Source organism: Ambystoma mexicanum, chromosome 3q (assembly GCF_040938575.1).
Source record: "Ambystoma mexicanum isolate Mex_15411 chromosome 3q, UKY_AmexF1_1, whole genome shotgun sequence".
NCBI classification, from domain to species: domain Eukaryota; kingdom Metazoa; phylum Chordata; class Amphibia; order Caudata; family Ambystomatidae; genus Ambystoma; species Ambystoma mexicanum.
The window spans coordinates 1,079,213,963-1,079,226,341 of record NC_090926.1 but is presented as its reverse complement, the minus strand read 5'-3'; the positions used below and the strand labels follow the sequence as shown (position 1 = coordinate 1,079,226,341).

The following is a 12,379-nucleotide window of genomic DNA, read 5'->3' as shown; positions in this document are numbered from 1 at the left end:
CCTTGCCAAGAAGGCCCACCTTCAGCTGCACCTCCTCAGGGGCATTCTCTCCCTTGCCTCACCTTCCCCCAGAAACAGTTTCTAGAGCTCTGGTCCTCTCCAGGCTGGACTACTGCAACAGTCTCTTCCTCAATCTGCCTAACTCCTCCCTTCAACTAATCCAGAAAAGGACTGCAAGACTTATCCTTGGCCTCAAGCCCAGGGACTGCATCTCTCCACAACTAGAATCTCTCCACTGGCTCCCGGTTGCTGCAAGGATCAAGTTCAAGACCCTCTGCATCAATCGCAAGGCATTCTGGGGTCTGGGACCCTGCTAAATCCAACTCTCTCTCCCTAAATACCTACCTGCTAGAGCCCTCCGGTCTTCTAGCTCCAAATCTCTGCAGATCAGACGCTTTTCCAAGCAGAGAGTTGGGGGAATATCTCTCCTCTGCAGGTGCCTCCCTCCGGAATGTCCTCCGGATTGTGCAAGATCTCCTTAACTTCTGGAATCTTCTCAAGACCCTTCTTTTCCCTTCCTCCTTCCCACTCCCCCTCCCCTGCTAACTCCCCCTCTGCCTCTTGACTGGCTTCCTGGTTCCTTCATATTCTTACAGGGCACCAGGGCCTCCTCAACCAGTCTACCCCCCTGTACTTGGTCTTCCCTGGCCCCCACCATCCTGCACTTGCCCTCCAGGCTCCCTCCCCCTGCATTACCCTGGATGGGCCTACTCCCATTGAGCCCTTCCAGCCCGTCCCTTGCACTTAGCACGTGGTCCTTCTTCCCCTATACTTTCTGCATTCTCCTAGCACTGTCCACCTACCCTCCCCTGACACTCAAGTAACCTTACAGACCTTCTGCCCTTACTGGCATTTCCCCCCTACCCTTGCCACTGCATTTCTTGTTACTGCACTTACACGATCCGAATGTTACAAGGCCTAGTAGGACCAATTTTGTTTTGTTCGTCCCTTTTCCACCCCACCCCTCCCGTCTTGTTGCGCCTTGAAACACCTTGTGTATAGGCACATCATGAATACCCAATAACAAAAATAAATAAAAAGAGCCAATTACTACAATAACGCTCTTGGGACACATTTTGGTTTCCGAGCGTGCCTTCTGTTATTACCGCAGTAATCTCACGAGATTTACCCTGAAATTCCCCTGATAATGCAAAAACGTCCGAACTGTAACCGTCTCCCCAGACCACACACAACTCCCCAGCTTCACATGATATCCTCTTTCCCACTCCCCATCTCTAGCCTGATGCAATTTAAATCTTTTTCCGACTCCAGATAGCGTTTTTTGCACTTTTTGTTTTAGCATTCCCCGAGATTACTGCAGTAATCGATTGTGTCAGGCAAATAAAATGGCGGATATTCATTTCTGAAAAGCATCTCTGCTGCAAAGCAAAATAGGAGATATAGCTATAATATTGGGAGAAGGCGGCACCGCCTTACCCTTCAAATATTTTAAAAACTACTGGACCGAATAACCCCAGACACCTTCCGGAAATCGAGTCAACGCTTTGTGACTAAATTGTTTCTTATTTGGTCCAATTCCTTTTAATTTGTTAACAAATCTTTCCCAAACGCACAGAAACAGCCACCCCATAGCCCCACCTCCCCCCACCGACCTCCTTCAATTGGACTTTTCAGGAAAGATTGATTAAAAAATAAACAAGTTATTAAAAAATAACAAAGCACTTTCAGCCTAGTCACCATTCTTTTACCCATAAACAAACAATCCTTTTGTCCCTGAATGCACAGCGAATATCGCTGGAGGGATTGGATCAGGTCCGAAACAACTTAGGCACAAAGCGAAGACTCACGATCCTTTTGTCGTTTGGGGTTATCGCAGCGAGAACTTTTTAAAATATATTTTATTGAGAAGAAGGTGCGCTTTCTCTCAGAAAAATTGCTTTATCGCCCATGGTGCATCGCAGCAGAGGCTTTCAGAAATGAAAAAGCCAACATTTATTTTTCTAAAGTGATGGATTTCCACAGCTATAACTGCAAATAAAGGAAAAAGAAATGCGGAAACATGCTATTTGGAGGTGGAAAAACAGTTAAATGGCATCCGGATAGAGGTGGGCACAGTGTTAAATTTGGGAATTGGAGGTGGGCTAGGGGCAGAGTTTGCAGAATGAACGTTTTTCTGTGGCTGTGGGTATACGGTCGGATAAATGTGGCTATCGGAGAATACGAGATCGGGAAAGCAAAATGCGTCACACGGAACAACAAGTATTTGAGGGGGTATGGGAGACGGCTGGGGAGGCAAATGGGAGTTAGTGGGAGTGGGGTCCTTGCCATGAGCAGAGTGGCACTTGTTGAGTGAGTGGGGGTGCAGGGGAACATGTTTTGTTGCGTCGCTGTTTTTCACGATAATCGCGGCTCTATTTAAACACATCTGATAATCACGACTGTTTGTAGTACATTGCTATTATAGCCGCAGTTATCGGTAAAACTAAAATAGATATTTGTACAGGTACAGTGATATTGCGGGTGAAAAATCACTGGAACATGGCCAGTGGCTTGGAAGCATTTTAAACATCTGAAGGCCTGGTAGTTCTGTAAAATGTACAGTGGACACGGATGAAGCCCGTGTCACTAGCATTAACCGAAGCTCATGGCTAGTGACCCGTTATGGATTTAAAATATAATGTGGACATGGCCAAGGCTAGTGGGGCGTTACTCATTTTCAAATATACAATAGTGGGCACGGCCAAAGGCCATGGCCAGTGGTGCCGAAAAATATACAGTGGGCACTGCAGAAAACCGTAGCTACTAGTGCTGAAAAAAACATTATTTGAAATATAGAACAGTGAGCACGTGCGAAAGTGGTGGCGAAAAATATACAGCGAGCACAGCCGAAGGCCAGTGGCGCCCAAGAAAACTATGGTATAACAAAACCCTTGAAATTCAAGGAAAAAACATTAGTTAAAGTGCAATTAAGGTGACAGCGCAATGGAAAACATAGGAGTGGCTTAACTCGGTGCGTTCCTGTTGCAAAGCACAACAGCACATATATTTTATAAGAGAAGGAATTTACAATACCAATACCACTCCTATGTTTTCCATTGCGCTGTCACCTTAACTGCACTTTAATGTTTTTTCCTTTAATTTCAAGGGTTTTGTTATACCATAGTTTTCTTTGGCACCACTGGCCTTCGGCTGTGCTCGCTGTATATTCTTTGAAAATCTGGAGTGGTTTAACTCGGTGCGTTCCCGTTGCAAAGCACAAAAGCACATATATTTTATAAGAGAAGGAATTTACAATACCAATAACACTCCAGAGTTTCACCAATGCGCTGAATTTCAAGGGTTTTGTGGCATTAAGTTTAGTCACTTTAACAAAAAAAATGTCCTTGAAAAAAAAAAAAAAATATATATATATATATAGGTCAAAGCTGTTTGAGTAACATAAGAGCCACTTCAGCCTGCAAATGCACTATACCATGCACGAGTGAGTCTCTGTGTTGTGCATACCTAAAGGAATCACTTCAAGGCAATTGCAGTTTTGTCAGCTGAGGAAACGAAGGCACTGTGATGCAAAGAAAATTAGGCAGGATCACATATCATACTTTGGTCAAGTGGTGAAGCTGGGAATTTAGGCCAGATTTCCTGATTCTATTGTGTATAATTCAGACCGTAGTCTGTGGGGGTCATTACGAGCATGGTGGTGTGGTGTGGCAAAAAAGCGGTCATAAAAAAAATATCACCACTTTTACTACACTGCCATACTAGGAGTATTTCCTACACTTTACCTACAAAATCTTGTGGAATTAGCACCAGTGATAGTTCCTCCAATAACCTAATGAAGTCCTGTGGGTTTCCATGATTGGAGACCAACACCACATTAACAACACTACTTATCAGACGATAAATGCATACAGAGGAATTTCCGTGGGAAATATCACCAAGCTACACATGCAATATGTGTTCAATAAGGTGGACTTGCAAAACACCGAGCTAAATAGAAAATCATCGTGACACTCCAAAAGCACAAAAGTCCACAACAGAGAATGTGTACCTGCAAAATGCAAACAAGTCAATTCTTCAAAGAAGCTGGCTTACAGTTTATCTTTTTGTTTTCCAGACTACAATGCCAAGAACGGAAACAAGTGCAAGGCATTTATTTTCAATGGGATGAGCCGGCATCAATAAAGAATCAGATGTCTCTGTGTATGCCATTTTTATCTTATTATCATGCTAGACTATTTTGCCAGTCTTTGGCATACAAGTGATCAGCCACAAGCAACTGGTTCATTGAAAACTGAAGAAAACATTTTAAAAGGACAAAGGGGGACCCCGCGAGCCGTGACCAATGCCAAATGAAGATTTGTCACGGCTCATGGGGGCCTTTTTCATCATGTTTGGGGACCCCCCCTCCTTGCCTAGAGCAGTAAAACAAATAGCCTGAGTAAAGCATGGGATGCATACATTATGATGGAGCCAATGGGCTAAGTAGCCACAGATTATCACGAGAGGACAAGCCAGCAGGGAGATGAAACACTAAACGCTCACAAAAAGCTATTAATAACTTTTTGGCAGCAAGGGGCTAATGTAGAGCTACCTAGGTAAAAAGGCAAAGAGGTGATAAGAACACTTTGGGATACTTTGGTATACCGCATAGGCCCAGGAGGTGATGTCTTGAAAGGCTCCAGCAAATGCAGCTTGTAACGTGTGCACTGAAAAGTGCACCTTTCAAGTCCCGAATGAAAGCAGTTGCCGTGTCATATGACTCCTGACTGCCAACATGGGGGCAGCCGCTAGAAGGAGCCTCCTTGCCTCGAACACCTTTCAAATGAAAAATGAAAGGCCTGAACGCCGGCCCTGCTGGAGTCCTGCGTTTCAACCACATTTAGGCCTCATGTCGGAAGGCTATTAGTGAGGGGCTGACTGCTAGCAAATGGCTGGGAATTATATTTTTCCTGCTGATCATTGGCCAGGAAAAAGATAATCGCCAGACGCTTGCTAGCGCCCAGGCCCACAATCAGGGACGGTGACAGGGAATTTCAAATGAAAGAGGCCTCAAGCCTCACGGGTTGCCCCAGCAGCTGCCCTCACGTTGCCCGTAAGCAGTCTTGTAACAGCAAAAAAAGGTACAACGTTCATTTTTCACCAGTTATTTTGTTTGTGTTTTTTGCCAAAATTGCTTTTTCGAAAAACATAGGGGGGTGTGGGGAAGAGTATATAGGGTGTCGGGGCGGAGGGGCGCGAATAGAGTTACATTAATAGGGGAAGGGGGGAGTTGGAGGGGAGAAGCCCCCACAAACAGCTGTTCTTGTAGTCTTTTGCCACCGCATACACTGTAAATAAAAACCAAGTACCAATAGGGACAAGATAATAAGACAAGGCTGTTTACCATTGAGGTAGACAATGAATTACAACAGCGATAAATAACTTAATTAATAGTGCAAACAAAAGTGAGACTAACAGGGAGGGGAGACGAGCCTACTATGCCCTGTGAGTGTTCAGAACGTGCAAGTGCAGAGGGGGGGATTAATTAATTGTTAAGCTCTAATACTGTGCCAATTCACTGGTGTAGTGATCTCGAAGTGTCTATTCTTGTCTGAGAATTCGGGGTATATTATGTTCTCACCCAGAAACCACCAGACCTTAGTCTGCTGGAGGAAAATGAGAACGGAAGATTACCAATGGACCATGAATAGAAAGAGGGTTAGGAAGAGTGGAAGGGGCTTTAAATGAGGTAGAGAGGAAGTGGAGAGATGAAAATAATTAAATTCTTCCAGGTAATACATCCCATAGCAGGCAGGCAACCTTGGTCTTGAGAGCACCATTTGACAAGTCCAAGGAATGTGTCCCTTCTCACCAAGGAGGAGCCACCCCCTTTGGGACTAGGGAGGTGAGCCTGCAACCCAATAACCTCCCTAGGGGACAGGGCAAGTGGAATCCCATTGGCAGTTATGCTCCACCGGCCCCCCCAGGACAAGGGCTGCCGAATCGGGCATTCCCTTTCACCCCAGTCACTGCAAAGTGCCAAGCATTCATTGGGGATATTGCAATTGAGCCGGGTAGCCATGTGGAGCCCCTTTGAGGCGGCTGACTCATTAGAGTAACCATTTCCACACATTCATGAAGTAAAACAACGTTCACAAAATAAGATTTAACATAGATTAATGGATAATATAACGTAAGTTAACTTTGAACACTAATTTGAACAAGACATCTTACAAACATACGTCAAAATCTAACCACTTTCCTTTTACAAAGAAAGGTACAGTTCACAGAATCATATACATATTAACACGACAATATCACAACGTGTTTTACAAAGGATACAAATATATAAATAGATTAGACACCAAATAATCAGAACAGCTTACATATATCCTTAAAGAATCTCACTAACCCCATTTTTAACGAAATATTCTTCCCCATGCAACATGTTTAACCAAAGACCATCCAGTGATACAAAATGAAGGTTAGAAACATATTTACTAAATAAAAAAATAAAATGTGGAACATCAAGGCCGGACCGTATATTAATGTGTCTCAAGGATTCCAGAACGGAGATATCTTTACCAAACCTACAGGAGGACACACACATATTATTTGTCTGCCTCATGCTGAGAATTGCATTCGTTAGTAAAACATTAAAACGAAAATGCATAAAGTTTTTCCTGAAACTTTTCACTGGGAATTGAATCAAATATGGTTCTAGGGTACCAACTCCTTTTTTATAGGAGACAATGAATGTGACCATACAATTTGGATTTTACAGTAGAATCTATAGTTTTAGACCAATCAAACGTACGATTTTTATTTTTCATAAAGTTGGCATTTGTAAGCATAACCCCCCCTTGATGACCCAATTTTGTGGAGGATAAGATAAACATTTGGAACATAGCTCTTGAATGAAACCATTAGTTCTCACACCCTGCGTCCCACCCCCCCACTTCCAAGAAGCCCATACAGATTAGATACTGGATTTGGCTGTAGTTTGCTCATAGGCTACAACTGTTTCCACTGCACCCTACTGGCCAGTGATTGCAAACCTAATTTGTATCTCAATACGGGGAAGGTCACAAAACGTGGGAGATGGTACAAAATGTTCCTTTAAATGGAACATTATCATAGATAACCAGTCTACATGGATGCATTACATGACTTCGGCACCAGTCTCATCTGTTGCGTCGTCAGTTTTACAGCGACTCACAGCTAACTAGCGATAGTTTTTTTATGCAGAGGCCTTTCCTTCACATACAATAGCCCTACTAGCATTTACAGAGATAGTTTGGCGTTAGTTTAAGTGTAGACAATGTCTAAAAAGCATTACAAGGTGCCACATTAAACAAAAGCATTTACAAAGTTTAATGATACACACTCGATAGAGGTTTTAAAAAGAGGCCATGGTAACCTATGCTAATATTAACAGGTAGGTTATGGGGAGGGGGGTTAAGAGAGAGCCGCAGAAATCCTGTGTGATTGTAGTACAAAATTAAAAATCAATCTATATATATATAAATATTTAAATGTCAACATTAGTTTGTTTGTGGCAGGATTTGTGTCAAAACTTTGTTCCTTGTACAATTCCACACCGTTTCACCCATCTGCACCAAATTTGCATAGTTACCTGTTAAGACCCTCCAGACATTACTGGCTACATGACATTTGGACACCCCACCCCGGTCCTGGGGTTTCAGTACAAGTCAAAATGTGTTTGTGGCTTGGCAAAGCATTGTTCCTTACACAATTCCACGCCGTTTCACCAATATTCACCCAATTGTGCAGAGTTACCTGTTAGGACCACCCAGACATTACTAGCTACATGAAATTTGGAAAAACCCTGCCCTTTCCCCAGATTTCAGCACCTTCGCACAGGAGACGGGTGCCTGAAATCGGCGAAATATCAATATGGTCGTAGAAGGACCGGTCCCGACATCAGGAACAAAACTCAAGGTCCAGTCCCTAGGATGCACGGTTTCCAAGATATATGCACCACAATGAACTGGACCATGCCAGGGTGAGGCGACAGGTGGGGAGAGAGCACAGAAGGGCCCAGTATGCAGCAGCACACCAACTCTCGCCTTCCCCAACATCTGCTCTGGTGTATGTCAGCCAGCCACATACGCCCATTCTCAATGCAGTTTACTTCAGGGTGCAAAGCACATCACGCGATAAGCAAATCAGAACAGCAACCTACAGGATCAGTGTTATCATGTATGTCTACTTCTGCTAGTATATTTATAAAATTACAAGAGACTAACACAGATCTGTTTCATTATCTAACAAGTAAGAACATTTATAACAAAAAACGTTTCCTTAATTAAATGGTCAGCTGAACCTGAACGAGACACTGAGCATAAATAGGTGAAAGGAGGGGCGCTAAGTGCTGGCAAGGTAGCAATGAAGTAGTAACAATGATGATGATGTAAGGAGGTGACCGTCAAACTTTACCTAATGACATGAGAGCCTGGTGGATCTCCTTCATCACATTCCGGTAAAGGTCCTTCTGCCATTCGTGTAAAAGCGCCCACTCCTCGTCAGAGAAACAAGCAGATGCGTCAGTAAATGCAACCTGTTCAGGAAACATAAAACATCACATCACATGCTTTGCCACTCTAATTAGTCAAATGAAATCTACTTATTTCCGGTGTTTTATAGATTACCACATGTAATCTTACAGCCACATCAGAGTGTGGTTGAACTAGTTACACAAGGGTTTAGGGAGCATATAGGGTGCAGTAACAGAAGTCTTGGGAAGTGGTTATCTATGGTGTTGCACCGCAGGTTAGCAATACTCCAGGAGGAGGGCTGCCCCATCATATCCATCCTGATGAGGTACAATGATTAGAGTTTGGTTTGATTTGATTTGATTTACTTATATCATACATACCTGACGACCTTAATCCAACGAGGGACCTTTTTGAAGAAAATGGCAATGGCCTCTGGTGTTCCAAGAAGCCATGGTAAATGTTCATTGTGGCAGACCCTCCACCCTAGCAATCATGGGCCGAAGCCATTTGTCTTGTTGAGCTCATACCACAATTTACGACAGGCTCTCCAGACATTACCTTCAGTCCATGCCAATCTATTGCCAGCTTGAGAGGCCTACAGGTTTGAAGGACCCCTTGGACACTGGTCCTAGTGGCCCAGGGTCCAAGTGGCACTTAGCCCAGCATGGCCACTATTTGGTTTTCAACCGATAACTTTTCGGTCATTTCCACAAAAGAAACATTACAGGACAAATAGTCCAAGGTTGCCTTGCAGGTCTCAGCCTGCCAGAATGTTTAGCCCAGGATGTCCTCAGATTTTCTGCCGTTAAGAATGACCAATTCCCACTCACCCATAAACTTTCGCCACTTTTTTCCTTTCGTGTATGCATCCTTTCGCTCCATTTTGCTACCAGAGCATATCGAGGAAAATCTCCCCTCGATCAGCTGGTCCCCACATCTAGCATTCAGATCCCCACACAAAATGATACCATCCTCTTCCTGAACAAAACCCCGCCTAGAAATCGCTGTCTACAAAGGAAAATATGTCGTCCGTCAAGGAGCCACAGGGAGGGTCATAGATGTTAATCAGTAACAGCTGCTTCAAAGTGGATGACCCCTTTAGTAGCACCTCAACCGGCAACATGTTTCCTTCTGGATCACTGGGGAGAATAGTGTGCGACTTAAGCTTGTGGCGAACTGTAGATACAAGCCCACCAGAGGGACGCCATATCGGGCCCTTTTTTGCTTTAATCTGTTGCACAAAGACACCATCTTCTAAGAACTGATCAACCAGCCAGGTTTCTTGAAGCATAAGTACAACATGTTGCAATAAAAAACCAATGAGGGACCTTTTTGAAGAAAATGGCAATGGCCTCTGGTGTTCCAAGAAGCCATGGTAAATGTTCATTGTGGCGGACCCTCCACACCAGCAATCATGACCCGAAGCTATTTGCAAACCATGGCATTATCTAGCGTGGCAGCAGACGGTGCACTCTTAGTTAGAGGGATAGGAGCCTCCTTGACGTGGCTTGAACGTTTAATACAACAATTACAACAGCTACCTTTTGCCGAAGGAACAACCACCTTGTTCAACTTGTAACCCAAGAATTCCAGGGATTGTAATTGGGCTCTTATCAGAGATGCTGTAACAGGTAAACAGCAATGCACCCAGGAGCCCCTCATGCCCCCACCCTTCATTGGTTCTACATGCTGAAAGTCAGCAGAACTAACAATGCGCAGAGCCGGGATTTTACCACAGGTTCTGAGGAGTTCACTTTTATTAATATGTTGGTACTTGACTGTTCCCCCCAGTCTCATAATAGTACATTTTCTGAGATCCAGCGTTGGCCCGGTAGTGGGTACTACAATCAGGGAGGCATTTAAATCCCTTTGGGCAGCTTTATCTGGTTTTGGTAGCATCCTGGAATCAGCCCTCTGCAGGATGGGAGCATCTTTAGGTACTTCAGCTCTGGATGCAGCCAGACCCGGCCTACACACCGCAGGCTCCAGCAATTATGGGGTTTCCTCATCTGCATCTTTGAGTAGCCATCTTGTCAGAGTTCCCTCGCGCTTCTTTTGACTCCTCTCCCTTTTCTTTTGGCGCTGCACCAATTTTTGCTGGCTGGTCCTTGATACAATAGTGGAATTTAGTAGCTGGGACTGAGTGTTAACAGGCACAACATGATCTGCCTTTTTTTGTAGCAGCTTTCTCTAGCTTGTTTTTCAATCGTCGCTGCTTAAGAATTGTGTAATTTAGCGGCAAATGTGCCGAGAAGTCCAACAGACTGCTGTTGGAAACCAGGATCCTCAGACTGAGAAGCGCCTCCCTGATCCGTCATGTCTAAGCGTGCGAGTTCCAAGCAACTCTCAAGGCCAGCCTGCAGTATTACCATATGTTTACCTTGTTTTAGTACCTCAGTATGTATCCTGCAACATAATTTGAGCAGGATTTTGACCGCAAAGTTCAGAACGTCCCAGGAGGCTCTCACCGGCAGTTGCGTTGAATGGTCACACGTAGCAGATCCATTAGGCCCTGTTACGGGACGAACCGTCCCACCCAACGGGTCTTCCCCCTGCCAGTTCTCCTTTTAATGTTTACAGGTTGGCAGTGAGGCCTGTAAGTGTGACAGCCTTGAAGGAGGCCCAGAAGCATATGGTCCATAGAGGAATGAAAGGGACAAAAGTTGCATGTAAACTGGAACTGATATGTTGAAAGATTCTGGTACACTTGGCCGATAATGTCTTATAGGATGGTATTGGTGGTTTGACAATAGAGGTTTGCTCTTGTGGTTTGCTTCTGTGATGTTGGTTTAATAGCAAATGGCTTTGGCGAGGGGACTGCCATCTCATCCGGTGTGAGTAAACTGTGGGTGTTAATGCACAACCTGGTAGGAGAGAAACACTGTACAGTGGCTGTAGTTCCCCAGTGGGCACCTATTCATGCTGGGCCAGACCAGATTAGACACCGGCAGTGACTTTCGCCTCTCATTGAGCTGCAGTACCCTCTTTGACTCCTGCGCGAATCTCAGGAGATTGGGGGCTGGCGGGCCATCATAGAAAGAATGTTAGATTTGGGCCTGTGTACCAGGAGGCCTCCTACCGAGATCATGACAAAGGGAAGTGGTGCTCACAAAAAACAAAGCAATATTGATCCCTTCACTAGGCAGGTTACTAAACCTTCACTGGATGTTGGGAATGCTACTGGAGATAATGCCGAAGCGGTGGCCCCGGATATGCCTGATCTGAGACAGATCATGCACACCATGCAATCTGGCTTTGCGTCTGTGACTGGTAAACTCGATTACATTAATACCAAATTTGCAGCGCTGAGTGCAAAGATGGAGTGGGGAAAGTGCCAGGTTGACCGAGGCGGAGGCCCGCATCGGGACAGCAGAAGAGGACGCTGTGGAATTAAAAACACAAGTGACCTCCATGTCCAAGGATCTCAAGCGCACCCTGCAACAATGTGACGATCTTGAATCTCGGTCCAGACATAACAACATCTGCATGGTGGCTTTACTGAAAGGGTTTGGCAAAGGGCTCATGGAAGTTGCAATAGAAACTCTCCTCAGGGAACTGTTAAAAGATCCACCATTTTCAACGTCATTTGTAGTGGAGCAAGCCCATAGGTCGCGTGCGGCAAAGCCAAGGCCTTGGGGTCTGCATATGCCCATGTTGGTCCGCCTGTTGAACTATCGAGACCGCAACCTTATTCTATGACTGGCTAGGGAGAGAAGCCTCCTCTGTTATGAATCACCCAACATCCACATCTACATGGATTTTTCCGCTGCAGTCCAGCAGGAATGCAGAACATTTGCAGGAGTAAAGAAACAACTAAGGGACAGGTCGGTGCAATATGCAATGCTATTTCCGGCACGTCTGGAATTTCAACACCAAGGGAAGAAACTATTCTTCACAACACCAGAGTAAGTGGTCAGGTA

The 12,379-nt window shown here is 44.8% G+C and overlaps 1 protein-coding gene across 2 annotated transcripts in view; it reads right to left on the bottom strand.

The window, feature by feature from the left end:
* The window catches only part of LOC138583261 (zinc finger protein 569-like), a 180,779-nt gene that overhangs the window by 137,704 nt on the left and 30,696 nt on the right, over positions 1-12,379 (bottom strand). For both annotated transcript variants that reach the window (XM_069655338.1, XM_069655340.1), the window contains exon 2: positions 8,401-8,521. In XM_069655338.1, the coding sequence (XP_069511439.1) occupies positions 8,401-8,521 (121 nt within the window). The remainder of the gene's footprint in view (positions 1-8,400; positions 8,522-12,379) is intronic.